General features: G+C 50.1%; 1 protein-coding gene across 5 annotated transcripts in view; it reads right to left on the bottom strand.

Moving 5' to 3' along the window:
- VASH2 (vasohibin 2) overlaps nt 1-17,832 on the bottom strand; it is a 40,965-nt gene that overhangs the window by 3,924 nt on the left and 19,209 nt on the right. For 3 of the 5 annotated variants that reach the window (XR_013334898.1, XR_013334901.1, XM_077763202.1), the window contains exons 5-7: nt 15,083-15,464; nt 13,776-13,891; nt 10,360-10,416 (exon numbers count right to left, since the gene is read on the bottom strand). Coding sequence is in view for 1 of the 5 variants with exons in the window: in XM_077763202.1 (XP_077619328.1) it covers nt 10,360-10,416; nt 13,776-13,891; nt 15,083-15,464 (555 nt within the window). In the remaining 4 variants the exon portion in view is untranslated. The remainder of the gene's footprint in view (nt 1-10,359; nt 10,417-13,775; nt 13,892-15,082; nt 15,465-17,832) is intronic. The other 2 variants (XR_013334899.1, XR_013334900.1) reach the window with 1 other exon arrangement.

The raw sequence follows: 17,832 nt of genomic DNA, 5'->3' as shown, positions 1-17,832 counted from the left end.
AAGTTTCACATTTAGCCATTTTTATAAGAAGACTGAAGACGTTTTTAGGCTACATGTCAAACCTTGTTTTAAGTGTTTGAAGAAAAGAGACCAAAATGAACATATAATTGTTTAAAAGCTTCTTAGTTTATCCTTTGAAAGTCTTCCTAACAGCAGTTTTTCCCTGGCATAAATTTGGTCCAACTCATTCAACATTAACAGAGCCAGAAATGAACAGCTAGCTTCTGTCTAGGGGGCTGCTTAAGGATTTTGGCAAACAAGTTCTACCCCCTACATATTCTCATTCTCAGTCTCTGTCTCTCCCTCTACCTCCATCTCCTCTCCCTTTCTTCCTCTTCACCACCCCTCCCTCCGTTTCTCTCTTTGTTCAGAGATGTCCCATCTCTGAAGAGTCATCAACAGCCTATGGACATCCCCTCTGAATCCTGATTATTCAAAGTGGTCAAGAAGCCTTCCCTGAGGGCTACTACTCAAGAACTTGTTAACTTGCTTGTCCCTCTATTGCCTGGGGCTGAGCGCTGATTTCTCAGCATGGTCTGGGCCCTGCTTTATGGGTCAGGAATCATGCCTCTTGTTTGTGTCTCTGCTCATGGTGCCCAACGCACATAGATGATGCTGACAAATATGGCTGACAGTGGATACAAGTCTCAGTGCTTCCTTACATGTAGACGACTGCTCACTGTATCAAAGAGCTCAAGGTTTCTGACCTGCAGGGTGATGGTGTCCTCCAGCCACACATGCCCTAGAGAGCAGCCATGCCCTGTAAACAGAGCCACCGGCTGAGTAGCCCCTAGGGGACACTGTGAGGACCATTCTTGAGTTGACACTTTTGCCTGAGGGCTCAAACTTAACATTTATATCTCTGCCCTAGCCCTCTGCACACTAATGTGGAGAGAACCAAGGCTCTTGCACACAAGTCTGGCTCAGAGCCCATCTTTATCTCGTCCATTTTTTTCCTAATGCCTGAAATAAAGTCTCTGTTTTGTTTCCTTGCCTGAGGTGTGTCACCTTTTCAAACAGCTAATATGGGACTTTCTCCCTCAGAGAGACTCCCCATAAGTTAGCATCCTCATAAGGCAAATGTGCCTAGAAAGGCAAATCTACTCCTCCCCTCCTCAGTGGTCCCCACTTCTAGGAAATTCAGCAATCAGAAATTCTCTTGCCATAGGGTAAGCCTGAAGTATCCTGATGCATTCCTCACTTTACAAAAGGATTAAATGGGGGTCATTTCCTAAAGCAATTAAAATATAATTTCCACATTATCTTTCCTGGTAGTAGAACTACATAAGCATATATGCCTTTTCCAAATATAAATGACATTTGTATTGAATGATTTTTTTAAAATTGTTTTAATGTTTACTTTTGAGAGAGAGAGAGGCAAAGTGTAGCAGGGGAGGGGCAGAGAGAGAGGGAGACAGAATCCTAAGCAGGCTCCAGGCTCTGAGCTGTCAGCGTAGAGCCCAATGTGGGGCTCGAACCCATGAACCATGAGATAACAGCCTGAGCTGAAGTCGGATACTTAACCAACTGAGCCACCCAGGCACCCCTTGAATGATTTTTTTTTTTTAAATCTCATGTATTTAATGATCTCCATGTGGCAGAGTCACATCCACTTATCCACACCCTCAACATCCACTCCACTCCCCCATTCTTCCTTGGTAAAAAACCAGATTTTTCACCAGGCACAGAGCTGCCTAGAACACAAACTACATTTCCCAGGCTCTCTGAGGCCGGACAAGGCATTGAACTACGTTGTAGCCGATGAGATTGGTCGTTACCAGACACCTCTTCCGAGGACAACTGGCATGTGCCCTTCATCATTTTTTCTTTCTTTTCACGTGGAAGTGATGGCTGGAGCCCGGCCCTCGTGGCGGCACACTAAAGAGGCAGAACAGTGAGATGCCCCCCACCTCCTCCGCTGACTTACTTTCATATCACATCATCTTTCATGATTAAGTCACCCTAACCTTACCCGCCATTAACTCACTAATACGATGGCAGTCCAGACACGATACTAGCCATAGTGGCTGTCGAGTCAGCCTAAGGAAGGTTCGCATGTGGAGTAAGCACACATGCCTAGAAAGTTCTCCAGCATTCCACTCAGGAGAAGCGGTCACACCCTACATAAAGTCCAGAGACTCACTTTTAAGAGTCAGTCTTCTGAGGCGCCTGGGTGGTTCAGTCGGTTAAGCATCAGCCTCAGCCAACTTTAGCTCAGGTCATGATCTCATGGTTCATGAGTTCGAGCCCCACGTCAGGCTCTGTGCTGACAGCTCAGAGCCTGGAGCCTGTTTCAGATTCTGTGTCTCCCTCTCTCTTTGCCCCTCCCCTGCTTGTTCTCTCTCTCTCTCTCTCTCTCTCTCTCTCTCAAAATAATAAACATTAACAATTAAGCAACAACAAAAAAATAAGAGTCGTTCTTCTTCCCTGGAGCCCTGCGTAGGACCTACACTGTATATACAGGTCCTAAGCCATCGTGACTCTTTAGATCTCCCCTTGTCTGTTCCTTGCACTTCCCAAGAGAATCTCCATTCCAGGGTCATTGAGTACCTCCCAGTGAGCTGACCCCCGTGTCTGCACCTTTCCTGCCCATGCTTTCTTCCCGATCTGACCTCCTTCTCAACACTGAGTCACACCTCTCCTATGAAACTCTAACAAATGTGCTGCCCCTCATGTGTGAGAATAGCGCTAGCGAGACAGGAGCCGAACAGGGTTTCTCAGGTGTTGGAATAGATCTGCGCTGACCTATGTCCTGGCCCTCAGTCCTGTGACCAACAGCACCTGTTGGGTCAGTCTACGGGGTCAAGGAGGTCAGGAAGACCACAAACCCAACTGCCCCGCCCTGGGATATGGGCTTGCCTAGGATCATGGTGGTGCTAGCCACCACCATGCCACTGCCCGGAAGCCATTTTTTGCCCATTTGCCTGACTTCCTCACCTTGGAGCCCATCAGCTCTGAGGAAACAGTTTTCACCACATTTTTCAAAGTCTGTGTTCCTAAAACTTTACCCTCATCCTTGGTCCACTACTGGCTCCCTTGAAAACAGGTGTACATTTTTTTTTTTTAAGATTTTATTTTTAAGGGGCGCCTGGGTGGCTTAGTCGGTTAAGCGTCCGACTTTCGCTTAGGTCATGATCTCGCGGTTCGTGGGTTCGAGCCCCGCGTCGGGCTCTGTGCTGACTGCCAGCTCAGAGCCTGGAGCCTGTTTCAGAGTCTATGACTCCCTCTCTCTCTGACCCTCCCCTGCTCACGCTGTCTCTCTCTCCTAGAAATAAATAAAACATTAAAAAAAAAAAAAAAAAAGATTTTATTTTTAAGCAATCTCCACAACCAACATAGGGTTCAAACTCACAACTCCAAAACCAAGAACCCCATACTCTACCAGGTGAGCCAGCCAAGCACCCCCAAAACAGACATACTTTAATTTGGGGGTTTTAAGCGTCCTCTTTCTAAACTTTTCCTTAGTACCTCCCTCCACCAGTTCCCCGCCCCCATCCATCTTCCAGGTGCTGAGAAATCACCCCGATAAATAGCTTTCATTTAGTTAGCACTAGTTAGGGGCCAGGCATTGCTTTGAGAGGTTTACAGGGATTAACTAATTCTCACCATAACCTGATGGGGTTGATACTGTCCCTACCCATTTTACAGGGGAAGAAACTGAGGCACTGAAAATTAGCGAACTTGTTTAAAGTAGAGTCACCTGTTTAGCAAGTGGTGGAGCCAGAGTTCATCCCCAGAATCTAGAGCCCATGCCTGTAACCATGAAGCAAACTGATCCATCCTCCTGCTTCCCACCCAAAGCATCCTCCCAAGCATCGAAGGATGATACCACGACACCCCGTCTCTGCACTGTGACTTACAGAATGCCTTCCCCCGTGTCTTCTTGCCATGCCTTCAAGGTCCAGCCCAAATACCACTTCTGCCCTAAGTATTTTCTGACTTTCCTTCCCTCACAATGCATCTGTGGCTAGGGTATGTCCTCTGATACATCTGGTAAAGAATCCTGCAGGTTCATAGTCCTTAGGTCTGCCTTGGAAACTCAACAAATTGAGAGCAGGGATCAAGTAAATTCACCTAGGAAACCCCATTGCGTACTTCTCAATAAACGTGGTTCAAGTTCTCACTGATGCATAAATGGCTAATAGGACTTCATTTATGTTACCTTTATCATAGGATGTTTTAAACAAAGTTCTAAGCCAGGAATTCAAGTCATCATAACAACATTCTAAGAATTAAGGGGAGCCTGAGTGGCTCAGTCGGTTAAGTGTCCGACTTCAGCTCAGGTCATCATCTCACGGTTTGTGAGTTCAAGCCCCGCGTTGGGCTCTGTGCTGACAGCTCAGAGCCTGGAGCCTGTTTCAGATTCTGTATCTCCCTCTCCCTCTGACCCTCCCCTGCTCACGCTGTCTCTCTCTCTCTCTCCCTCTCTCTCAGAAATAAATAAAACATTAAAACATTTTTAAAAAATATTCTAAGAATTAACATGTAGGAAGAATTTTTTCTGTACAGGAAGAGCTTCACCTTACCTCTCAAAGCCACCTGGGGAACCTGCCTGCTTGGAAAGTAGAATGAGGCTCTGCAATGACAGAGAGCTTGAGAGCTTCCAAAGGAAAGGAACCAGATTGTTTCCTTCCTCTGTATCCTACCCGCCCCCCATCTCGCCCTAGGTATCCAGAACCCAGGGGAGAACAAAAGGCTAATACTGGCAGAAATGGAGTTCAGCTGAGATCCCCAGTGAACTGCCTGGAAGAGGAAACCCTCTTCTCTCACAGCGATACTGGCTGCAAATTCCTGGCCTGGCGAAGGGCAGAAGTGGGTTATCCCGGCCTGCCACCTGGCACCTGGGTTATCCTGGCCCAGCCAGAAATACCGTTCCCTCCCGGCCAGCTCGTCTCGAGGCCAGGGCTTGTGTGTGCAGAGACCTCTTCCAAGTGCTCCCCTGGCTATAATTAGAATTCTGCAAAGGGATTTATTTTTAAGAAACACAAGCACCAGGATGATGATTCAGCCGGATCTGCACTTGCCCAGAGCCTCCCAGCAGATCCACAGCTATTATTTTAGACTGAACAATGTATTTCTCCAAACCCCTCCCCAGTCCAGACAGGGAAAAGATCTCAAAGGCCTCTCCTTCTGAAGGGCTCTTGGCCTGCCTGCTGTTTTAGGGAAAGCAGGGTAGAGGACTTTTTATCTCCAGGTCTACACATTGTGCAAGGGAGGAGGGGGCACTTCCCTTAGCCCACAAATGGATAATCCCAGCCTCATCTGCTGTCACGTAAACATATCCAGGGTGACTTAGGGTGACTGCTCAACGGCATGGCTCCAAGTGTGTCCCCTTACTCCTAACCTCAGGCCTGCGTCCCCGGAGTCAGCTGAGTAAGAGGCTGTTCCAAAGGAAGGCAGGTTGAGGACAGGATGGTGGCTCCACAGAGAAGGTATTCTGTAGCACGGAAACCTTAGTCACCAGCATGGTGGAAATTCACACTCTGAATTTCTTTTATAAGTAAGCACTTTGCCTAACGTGGGGCTTGAACTGATGCCCCTGAGATCAAGAGTCGCATGCTGTACCGACTGAGCCAACCACATGCCCTGATGCTATTTTAATGTGACCTCACATTTTTAATGCGATCTCTCATCCCAGGTAGCTAGGAGTAGATATGGTACTTTGAGTTTTCCAGTTTGCCTCAATCTTATATGGTTTGTGATTTGTTCACTTAATCCAAATATATCTACCAAACGCCAGTAGTGTTCGCCACCGCTACCTGAACCTTGAGATTCTGGGGAGAATGAACCATCACCTTGAGCCTTGAGTCTCTCACATACCCTGAGACGGCCTCAGTGCCCAGGAAGAGCTTGGCTAGATTGGATTTTGGTGTCAGTGAAGCCACAAGGAGGCTCAGAACCAGAAAGCTCATGGCGGCATGTCAGGGACCGAAGTGAGGCCCTCACATCCTAGGGCTAAACATACCAGCTGCTCTGTGTCTGTGTGAGGCTGGGTTTAGAAGAGAAGAAGCAGGAAGTGGAAGGAAAGCCAACAAGATCCCCCTTGAATCCCCAGTCCCTTTTCTGCACCGCTGTGTAAGGCCTGTGTCTGGGGCAGCTCCTCTCCTCGTTTCTCAACACCCACCCCTCCTCACTCGGCAGCTGCTGGGGGAGTGAGGGTCAGAGGACCCGGGTGGCAGCCGTGAGAACAGGCTCCTGTAGCTTGCTTGTTACTTTCTTATCCACAAGATAACCGGCATGGAGCCCAACACAGGGCTTGAACTCATGACCCTGAGATCAAGACCTGAGCTAAGATCAAGAGTCAGATGCTTAACTGACTGAGCCACCCAGGCACCCTAGACCACGAAAATTTATAAAGCAGCACTTTGTGCCAAGTACCTCGTAGGTCTTGGGGTTACTATGACCTAAAGCTGTTCCTACTTTCCCTGGAGCCGAAGTCCATTCCCGTGGATGGAAATCTGCCTCTTGCTTCTGCCTGCGAGGATACTTCAGGGACACAGCCCATCTATGTCTAGTTCAGGGCCACCTGACTGGGACACACAGGCCACCACGCTGTTCGTTCTGCTTACTCCTTTGTCCCCTGAGGTCATAGCCCCCACAGGCGGGCAGTATACATGCCCATGTGTTCATCTACTCACCCTCCCACACAAACACCCCCATAAAGACCATATTCTCTGTGGACTCAGGGTTCTAGAAAGGCATATACAGTGAGGGTGCAACTCTAACACTGACCTCTTGGATCTCAGTGTTAAGGGTGAGGAACAGACTAAATCAGGGATGGTGCTGGCCCCGCATTCACTAGTTCAAGCACAGACCCCAGGCCCTCCTCTCTTGTCTACTCTGGCCGGATTCAGGTCAGGCCAGGTGCCAATTTAGGACTTAAGACCTGTCTGGGTAGGCCTCAGCTGGAGGGGCACCGAGGGGGGGGGATGGTTCCTTCCCACCTGTCACCCTCATTCAAAGCCAGTCCGCTCCTCCCTCACATGCCCTACTTCCTAGGATGGCAGGCCCCCTCAGGCAGCTGCAGGGCACAGAGCTGACGTTGCTACGTAAGCAGACAGGCCTCAGCCCAAGAGAGTCGGCTCAGAAGAGGCTCTGCAGGACCTGCCCCTTCTTTCAAGTCCTCTTGAGGTAGGAGGCTCTGGCCAGAGACCAAGAGGCACAGGCCACCGTTTGCGATTCCCCTCCTTGCTGTGCTGGACAACCTCTCCGGGACCCCCAGTGCTGTCCGACCTGCAGGAGGCTCTCTGCTCCCTTGGCCTCGGGAGGTGTCTCCAGTTAGGCTCGCCATCCATCCTGGTGTCTCCAAGCGTCCCCAGCAACCCTAGACCCTATGAAATCCCAGGGGAGTTGAGCTGGGCAGTCCTCTGAGTGGGAAACTACCTTCTCTGGGCTTCTAGAAGGAAACTCCACATCATCAGAAGGTCCTCCTTCTCCCTCTCCTTCCACAGCCTTTCTACTTTTTGTGGGGGGCGGGGCGTCCACTCGACTTCCGTGTTAAGGAAATTTTCTCCTTTCCAACTTTTGGGATATTTTCTCTTTTGGAATCCAAAGAGAGAATGACTTCTTAGGCCTCCTTCAAAGTATCTTCAGTGCCATTAGACCACAGAATCAAAGTGATTCTCTGTGACTTCATTGGGACATCGTGGCCTCATGTGCGCCATTGCCTGGAGGAATTGCTGCTATCCTTCAAGACAGAACGGGGCAGGACCTCCATCGTGGAGCTCGGGGCCAGCAGTGAAAGGAGGGAGATCTTAAGCTGGAGCTTAGTAACCTGTGTGAGCCTCAGGGTCTCCAGCAGGGGGAGCAAAGCCCAGGAGCACCACAGACCCGCCTCGGAGACAGATGACCAGGAAGGGAAACCAAAAAGGAAGGAAAAGGGAGGAAAAGGACCATAAACAGCAAGGAGGAGCCGAGGAAGGACGGAGGAGGAAGAGGAGCCAGACAGCAGACAGAGAACAGAGACGGTCTCACAGCCCCACTTGAGAAGAGTGTTCCACATGGTCGCTCCAAATGGCAGAGCTGCTTTCCCACTGACACAGGAGGCCCAGCCAGAAAACCACTGTTCGCTCGCCCCCTACGCTCCCAGGTGCAGCCCACAGGCAGCAAGCCAAGAGCTGTGGACTGTCAGAGACAGAAGGGCCCCCTGGGGTCGTTCGTGGTTCTCAGGAGGGCAACTGTTGGCATTTTGCGTGGAAAACTTCTTAATGGAGGAGGATGAGCTCTGCAGGAAGTTTACCATCCCCGGCCCCTTGGAATAATTGCTGCGATAAGCAAAAACTTCCCTTCCCACCGTAGGTCTAACCCGTGTGCCTGCCAACACCCCCATCCTGAGGGTGTCCTGGCTGCTGTTGAGAAGAACTGTGACCGCCCTCAGTGAAGAGCTGCAAGGGGGACGGAGGACCAGCGTGGGGAAGGAGTTTGTGGAAGTTCACAGCAGGCCTTTCTTACATGGATCTTAACCCCCATCTCCCTCTTTTAGAACCATAGGAACCGGCTCAACTGTTCTGTGCAGAAGTTGATTTAAACACTCCTAGGGGAGTGGAGTATGACAAAGGACTCATGGGTGGAGGGTGGGGGGGGTCNGGAATAATTGCTGCGATAAGCAAAAACTTCCCTTCCCACCGTAGGTCTAACCCGTGTGCCTGCCAACACCCCCATCCTGAGGGTGTCCTGGCTGCTGTTGAGAAGAACTGTGACCGCCCTCAGTGAAGAGCTGCAAGGGGGACGGAGGACCAGCGTGGGGAAGGAGTTTGTGGAAGTTCACAGCAGGCCTTTCTTACATGGATCTTAACCCCCATCTCCCTCTTTTAGAACCATAGGAACCGGCTCAACTGTTCTGTGCAGAAGTTGATTTAAACACTCCTAGCGGAGTGGAGTATGACAAAGGACTCATGGGTGGAGGGTGGGGGGGTTCCTGTCTCCCTCTGGAAACCTTGCCTGAGCTGGCTGACACTAGTGCAGACTTCGCCGCTCGCCCTCCCACCCAGCTGACTCTTCTGTCAACCCAGGGACACCGAACCTCGTTTCCAGAAGGATTATTCAGACAAGTGCAAAAATGGAGAGGAATGCAGGGCTGGAAGTAGCTTCAGCTGTAAGGATGAGGTCGACAGGGATATAAAGCCACTAAAATTATCCCAGCACAGAAAGGGGCTGGGACCCCACAGCTGATGTGCCTCTTGCCTGTTATGGTAATATTCCACCACTTGGGCCACTCCCAAGCTCCACTATGGCACCCACCACATTTAGAAATGATTTGATGACCTTACGTAATGCTAAGAAAATAACACAGTTGACAGAGTCACAAACCCTTCCTAGTCCTGGCCATTCTATGGTAGGATGGCCAGAATCTGGCGTAGTGACTGGGTCGCAACCAGATGCGTCCCTTTCTCGTTTCCTCACCAAATCAAGATTACCTGGAGAAAAGCCTGCATGGTGAAGCCCATGGGTAGAAGCTGAGAAGCTACTCTTCTCCAGACACACCTTAGGAACCAGGGGGCCCTGGGTTCTAGTCTGCAGGAATGGTGAAAGCCGGGATCTGGAGAGGGAGCGGGGAGCTTCCGCCCTACCTGTGTTCTCTGCCTCACGTAGCCTTTCATTTCATTCTCAACTCTTACCTGTCCGTCCCCTCTCTTCCTACGCGGTAGCCCCTGCCCAGCCCTGGAGCTCAAAAAGCAAAGTTAGGAGGAATTGGGGAAAGAATCTTCTCTCCTTGTAAATCTCAATCCACTTGAAACTTCAGCCAAGATACCTGCCCTCTAGATTCCCCTCCTGACCTCCAGACTGGGACAAGAAGTGGCAAGGGCTTCCACTACCAAGGATGGCCATGGTCTTCCTGGATTTTCTCATATAAAATGGTCCACAGGAACCCATACGCCACCTGGCTTTCTTGACGGTCAAACCCTTCCAAACCCACCCGGCCCTGGCTGCGAAAAAGAAAATCCTTAAAGCCTGACCCAATGGGGACAGTTGATGAAGGAAGATGCCTTGGAACCAGTGTTGTGCCCAGGAGAAAGGGCTGTGGGGATAGGGTAAGGGTCTGGGGGGGCTTAGGGGCTGGTTGTAGACACTCTCCACCACTTTGGAAAAGTTTATGTCCTCACTGAACCATGAGCCATCACCTCTGTGCTCCTGGGGCCTATCTTGCTGGGGCTGGGATCCACTTCAGGGCATGGAGGGAACAGAGTGGCAGAAATAAATCCTCATCTTACTGCAGGTCTTCTGTCCTGACCCCTCTAATGACTACTGCCCTCTCCCTAGTGACTTTCTCCCCATCCCTAGGCTCTCTCCAGGCTTCTGGTAGACAGGAGGGGAGAGGGCAAATGGGGCCTGACACTATAATGTGGCTTGAACACTCACAACTGTGGCAGTCTGAGAGCTGTCCTCCGCAGGCGCAGGCATGGTCGCTTGCCTTGACTGCGTGATAAAGTAGCCAGAGATTAGGTTCCGGGCATGGCCTGGGAGTGGCTGAAAACCAGTTTCTCTATCGGGCCCCTACAAGGGTGACCAGCTGGGCTCCTCCCAGAGCGTCTTCAGCGGAACCCCACCATGGAGGGTCAGGCTGGGGTCAGACCCCTAACACACCTCAGCACCCCAATCTCTAGAGGTCCAGGCCAGTCTGGACAGAACTGAGGCCTGGAGTCATACTCAGCCTCATCTGTCCCTCTCAGCAGACCCAGTACCTTCATCTTGACATTCTGCTGTGTTTTAAAGTCAACCCTCTTGGGGCACCTGGGTGGCTCAGTTGTTAAGCGTCTGACTCTTGATTTCAGCTCAGGTCATAATCTCATGGTTGTGAGATTGAGCCCTGCATGGAGCTCTGCCCTGGACATGGAGCCTGCTTAAGATTCTCTCTCTCTCTCTCTCTCTCTCTCTCTCTCTCTCTCTTTCTCTCTCTCACTACTACTACTACTACTACTAGTAATAATAATAATAATAAAGTAAAAAAAATAAAAAATAAAGTCAACCCCCAAATCAGTTCTCTCATTCTGATTGACCAAACCAAAGAATCTCTAGGACTGGTCCCTGGACCTGCAGCATCAGCCTCACCTGGGAACCTCCTAGAACAATAGGTTCCAGATGTGCTGCATCACAAGCACCATGGAAGAGCCCAGCAATGTGCTTTAACAAGCCCTCTGGGGACTCCGCGCTTGCTTGGGTTTGAGGACAGGGGGCAGGCTCCTTCTAGCCATCTTCAGCTGGGCCCTCAGGCTCAGCGGCGTGTAGCCCCTTATCCGTACCCCAAACGGATAACCCACCTGCTCTTTCACTCATACCCGATGACGCACGTCCTTCACCAGCAGGATAAAAGCCATTTAATGTACAGTCTGTCAACTTCTACCTCCTCATCTACCTTAAACCCTTCCTCATTCCCCGCTTTGCTTTGCTCCTACGATCTTAACAGCTGTCTTCTGCAGGTGCAGACAGGCTCCTTAACATCTGGATCCACCCTCTCTGCCTGTTTCTTCCCCATCTCCTGCTCTGGTTTTCTTTCCTCGGGGCTACTCAGGGCCTGCCAGCCCTTCCTTCCTTCCTCACCAACTTACCCAACTTTTGCTTCAACTGTCTGTTGCTTCTAGGTAGATGGCGCTAATGTCATTACCTCTACTCCTCACCTTCCTCAAACTCCAGATCTGCATTCTCAGAAGCTTCCAGGACACTGTCCCAGGATGCCTGAGAAGTGCCTCAAATCCCACAGTCTGGACTCTAAATGCACCTTCCTCCTCCACTCTTCTCCGATGACCAACACCTAGCGCATCATCCTGACCACTGTCTCCACAGCCAGCTTCTGAGATCTTGCCGGCTTCACCATTCCTGGGCACCACAGTGTAACTTTTTCAGGTTAAAAACTGAATGTGCTTCGACTGCAGAGTTCTTGTGGATGCAAGCAAAATGGATCCAACAGGGATCATCTGAAGAACCCACAACTGCCCTTCTGTGCATCAATCTGTGACGCAGAATGCTCAGGGTTTCACGTGCTCAGGACTTCACGTGCTCAGGACTTGAGAGGGCAAAGCAAGGCTTTATGGACTGACTGCTCAATATCTGCTGCAGACTGGCAGCTCCAAAGGGAAGGACTCAGCCCTCCAGGGGCAGAAAAGCTGGCAAATCAAAGAAAAGGGCCCCTTCCCCTGCTTCTTCAGTAACCAGGTTCCTACTTCTGGAATTCTATGCAGCAGGACCTTCTGGGAACGGTTGACAGGTTTCATGGTCCCCTAAGAAAACTGCTACCTTGTTCAGGGATGCCAGTGGATGGACGACTGCATCACAGAGCAGGAGAGATGGGGTTAGGGTTAATATAAGACCAGGGGTCAAGAGTCAAGGGTGGTGATCAGCATCAGAGCCAGGATTAGGGTCAGAGGCATGTGTGAAAAATCTGAAGCCATCCTTGCTCAAGAAAAGGACAAACCCCCCCCCCCCCCCCCACCATTCTCCAGCTTCTCTTGCTACAGGAGCTCCTAACCCCCACCCACTTTGTCATCCCTCCCCTTTCAAAGCTGGGACCCCCATCATCTTCGCCAACACCTTTCTGGCTGTAGATGCTGAATCTTGGACTCGGCAGTGGAATGTGGAATGAGGACAAATAGGGAACTTTCCTCGGAACTGACAACCCTTCATCCTGACCTGTGCTTCCAAAACCAAAGCCAGTACTCCCCTGCTCTCCACCGTCCCAGAGCCGACCTGGGTTCCCCCCAAGGCCCATCACCGGCCGGCTACAACACAGCACAAGATAACAAACCCCGTGTTCCGCTTTCTTCCTTTGAAAGTGAAAACTACAACTCTCCCTTCTTACTCTACAGCATGGACGTGACAAGAACAATGTGCTCGTGTAAAAGCAGTTCACCACGAATAAACCGCTCTCACTACAACTTCTCAGTTGATCCTACGACTCCTGGTGAGATGCACGGGGAAAGCATCTGTATCCTTTGGAGGGGCAAACCCTCCTGAAGGGCTTCCCGAAGCTGCAAGGTTGATGGGCAGCAGAGCCCGGGCTCAAGCCTCGACCTCTGTGCACTGTACCCACGTCATCCCTGGTGCGGTGAGGGATGTACCCAGCATGCTGCTGGATTTAATAAAAGCAGTATTTGTTTCCCTGTATAATTATGGCCCTAATATTTGCCAGTGGATTGTCGCTGGTTACTTTCAGCTTCCTCAGCTTCTCCAATCTGTCACTTCTCAAGTGGCTCATTTTGATTTAAGAAGTGTGGAACTACTAGCCACGGGGCTAAAACAGGGGAGCTAGAGTCAGCAGAGAGGAGAACGAGCCTGTGGGTATTTCTGATGCTGTGATCCAAAGAATGATCACGCTCTCTGCTGGGCACAGAGGGCTATGGGGTGTTAGGAAAGTTTGATCGATTCTAACAACCCCATCTTCTGGCTGAGAGAATGTAAGCCCAGGAAGGCTACACGACATGCCTAACAACACCTAGCTCAGAAGGAGCTGAGCTGGCCCCAGACCCAGACTTCCTAATTCTAAATCCAGTACTCCCCCCATGCTGCCAGGATTTCAGGCTGGCCTTCATCTCTGGCAGCCTGGGGCTTGGCTCTCCATCTGAGTCTACAGCGGACAGATGGTGCCATCAGCGCAATGGGAGTGATGGGCAGGGTGGATCCCTCCCCACAGGGGATGCCCCCTGAATGAGGGGTGGTCCTCCTGGAGATCTCGGTCAGCTTCAGATGCCAAGCCCATGACACAGCTTTGTCCCCATGGGTCAGGACAACCCCCTGGATGTGTGTGTTGGTCCTTGAGCTGGGAGAGAGGAAATACTACTCACGACTTGTCTCTCCTGCCGAGCCGTCGTGGGGGGCTTGCCTGTCTCCTCCTGGGGGACAGGGATTTCCCCCGACTTCTCACTTGGGTTGGAGAATGGGCACTTGCAGGTTTCAGGATCTGAAGGAGAGGTAAGGAGTTACCATGCTGGCTCCTGCAGGACCCCGCCTTCCTGTCCTCCTGCGGCTTCCCACCCCTCAGCCCACCAGGATCCCTGGCTCAGAAGGCACTGAGGCTGAACGGCTTCCGAGGAGGAGGTCTGACAGATGCTCTTCTCTCACTCCTCACCGGCGAGGAGCAAGGGTACCACTTCCCGGGGGCTGAAATGATTACGCCGTGCTCCCTTGTCCACAGCAGAGGAGCAGAGCCCAATGCCTCAGCCCCCTGGGGCTTCATCTGGGTGCTGGGTGCCGTCTTGTGAAAGCAGAGTCCCATCCACATTGCCCCAGAAACCAACTTGTTCTTCCCCTGACTCTCCCACCCCACATGCATGCACAGAGTAGTTTCAATTTATCAAGAATCTCCATTTCCACGCCCCTCAGGGTGAAGATGACAGGTCCCCAAGAGCTAAACAGAACTAAGCCTGAGGTCAGCATAATCCCTTTCCCCTGGGGTCCTCTGTGTATGCACAGGCTTTCTCTCGGTGACTCCACAAGCCCTGGAGGGACAAGGACAAGCAGGCATCATGTCACCATGGAAGTGACACGATAGAAGGAAGAAGGGGTTTTGAGTATAGTTTATACCAAGTCAGCACAGTGAATGCTTCTTTGCTCTTGTGACACCAGGTCAGGATTTTATGCCAAAATGGGTTGCGACTTACACAGCAAAGCAGAGATATAATGTGACTCTGCATAAACTAGGTGACCCACTCATCCTGCTGAGCACGGGACCTGCTGGTTTTAAGTACTAAAAATTCCATATCCTGGGAAACTCCTCAGATTCAGACAACAGGTGATTGGTCACCCTATTATAATAAAGACAAAACACAACAAAACGATAACCTTTGTCTAAAATGGCTAACATTTTAGATTTGATTGCATAGAAGCAATTGTAGGCCAAGACACTGCTTTAACTATAACATCTAAATTGACCTCCAGTGTTTGAAGTAGTGTATGCAAAGAGAAACTTTAATCGTCCATGTCAAATAGCGAATGATTTCTGTTTTTTGTTTTAATAGGCTGGCTACTAAGCCAGATAACCTCAAGAAGCTTTTGACCATCCCAGAAACACAGGGCGTGAGGCAAGAGGGAGAGAGACACAGGATGGGGATAGAACTCTCCGGCACTGCTCATTTGGCTTCCCAGCACCTACCTTCATTCTCATGTCCCTGGCATATTTCTCCAGCTCCTTCCTTATGTCAGCCCTCAGCATCTTTGAGACATTGAGGACCAGCTGCTTCCACTCAATGGGCTGAAAGCTATGAGGCTCATGGGGGACATACAGCCCAATCTTGACCTTCTTGACTGTGTGAAGGTACTTCTTGTAGGAGTCTTCAAAGTCAAAGATGAGGTCACTCAAAGTCCGAAAGGTCAATGGCTTGTCCATCAGCTCAGCCCTTCGGCTCATGCCCAGGGAGCCATAGCGACCATTGCAATAAATCCCCAGCACAACATGGTGGAAGTAGTTTCCTGAGAAGTAGGTTTTAAAGCTGATGGGGAATCGCTCGATGGAAGGCTGTCCATTGGTTAAGTATCTTAGACCATTTGAGTCAAGGAAGAGAAAGGAGGCCTTGAAAATTCATGGAGTTTGGACTCCCAGGAATGGAAGTGGCCCATATGGGCAAAGTGTCTATCCCTCTGCCTCTGAGCAGGCCCACACCTAACCTTTCTGGACTAATCCTTTTAGAAAGGGTTCATTTGATATCTTTGAGTGGAGACATTATTATATATTGCATATCAGAGCCAAGTTAATATGAGACAAAAAGAAAAACTTGTCTTCTACTTTAGCAATTAAATAAATGCAAAACAAAACAATGATCTTTCCCTTTCCCTCAGTTTTCTACAGGGCATGATGAGATTAAAGGCTTTTTTAATGGAATCAGAATGATGTTCTCGGACATGAATTCTGGCTGGAGTGTGTGGGACAGACCAGGACCTGAAGACCTTTGCAATGCTTCAGAGGAGAAATGACAACCAGAATCAAGGCAAGGCAATGCGGACATAAAAAAAAGAAAAAAACAAACAAACAGGTTGATTATCTGGATGGGAAGGCATCAGAACAGGTCATACCTGCACCTCATCTGCTCCTCTCATGGGCCCCGGCATACCCATGCCAACAGCCTTGGGTACCACACAGAAAGCTGCCCCCAGCACCCAAACTGCAGGCCCCCTCATCCCCAATGCACTTGGCATCACAGCTTGGCTTTCTCCACTTATCAGCCCATTTGAATTGACTAACTCAGCCTCTTAGCGTTACCTCAGTTTGGGACCAGTAACCCCACAGAGCGCAGCGCCAAGTAACTATCCCCAGTGACTCCACACGCTAGAGCAAGGGGCAAGAAGTACCACACCCTTGAGCCCATCTCAAAGTCCCACGATAGCCCTGGCCAGGACCTGGTTTTCTGGAGAGTGACGTGGAAAACTCATGGGTGTCCCTTTTCTGCTGAAAACATTTGGTGATTCCAGAGTGTTTCTAAGGTAAATAATCATCCAGGTGCTGACCATGGTGGCCAGGGCATGATAAGTGCTCAGTTAGTAGAGACAGTCCTCCACTCCCTAAGAATCTGTCTTCACCGTTTCTTTCCCCCACTCCAACATGCTTTCCACACAAAGGCCGGAGTGGTCTATTCAAGCCAAAATTTGGTACATGTCAACTCTTCTGCTTAAGTTTTCAGTGTCTCTCATCTTCCCCAGACCTGGTCCAAATCCCTTAACAAAGTCCTGCCATGAGTCAGCCCCTGCTCATTACTCCTTGGTGCGATTTCCTTTCCCCCATGCCCTGGACTAGCACACAGACCCACGGTCGACCCATGACATTTTTGAAGGATACGCCAGGGCCGTAAAGAACCAACACCTGCACCTTCAGCACATATAATCCCTCATAATGTGAAGTCAAATGTAACTGAAACTCTTAAATGACTTTTAAACAATCTTTACATTACAAAGCTGGGAGACCAAAGCGACCTATGAAACTTTCAATGAAATGTCACTAAACGCACTTTGCACTACATGACGTCCCTTCAGTAGTATAACTTGTCTTATGGCTTCGCTGCATAGCAGCCTTCGAGGGCAGGGGATTCAAACCTGGCACAGATCTCTGGGAACTCCTAGCAGTCATGAGTGATAAGGATGCTGTGGGCCCTACTCTCTTTACACAGGCTGCACCCCATCTGGAACAGCCTCATTGCCAGCCCCTCCCCCTTCCTCTCCCTTCCCTGCCCTTCCTCCATGTGGTTTAAGTACCACCACCACCCCTTACTCAAAAACCCCTGGAGTACTTGGTGCTTCATCACCCAGTATTGTAATTGTTATTTATTTGCATCTCGTAAGGAGTTGTGTTTTGCCTGCTGGTGTTCTCCAGCGCAGAGCTCAGGCCTGGCACACAGAGGGGTTTGGTTGATGCTGGTTGAACGGATAAACCTCCATCATGAGCATACATTCCTTACACTTAAAAAGACTGGTCAGTGGGGGCCAATCCAGGTTCCCCAGAAAGACGGGAGCTAATAGAAGCCAGCCCACAGCTCAGAGATCAGCCTCATCCTCTGCCTCAGTATAGGCACAGGAGGCTCCTCTCTGTAAAAATGGTTACCTGTTTTCACTTCCTCATGTGACATTAAGCGGCAGGAAGGGAGAGAAATCATATCCTTCTGAGCCCTCTTACATCAATCCTTGCTTGTTTTCTGTGGTGAGCTCTCTGGGGCCGGAATAAGGGCATTCCTTAGTTGTTGTGTGCACAGCTCCTGTGCAGACAGCCCACAGGTGGGGCTGTGGAGCCAAAGAAGAATCCAACCCTTCTCTGGTAGTCTGTGGGGAGACAGGCTCAAAGCGGACACAATGCAATCAGTACAGCAGTTCCTCAAAAAAAAAAAAAAAAAAAAAAAAAAAAAAAAAAAAACTGCTTTT

The sequence above is a fragment of the Crocuta crocuta genome, unplaced genomic scaffold, assembly GCF_008692635.1.
Source record: "Crocuta crocuta isolate KB4526 unplaced genomic scaffold, BGI_CrCroc_1.0 scaffold3, whole genome shotgun sequence".
NCBI lineage: Eukaryota > Metazoa > Chordata > Mammalia > Carnivora > Hyaenidae > Crocuta > Crocuta crocuta.
This window is presented reverse-complemented; position numbering and strand designations above follow the sequence as displayed.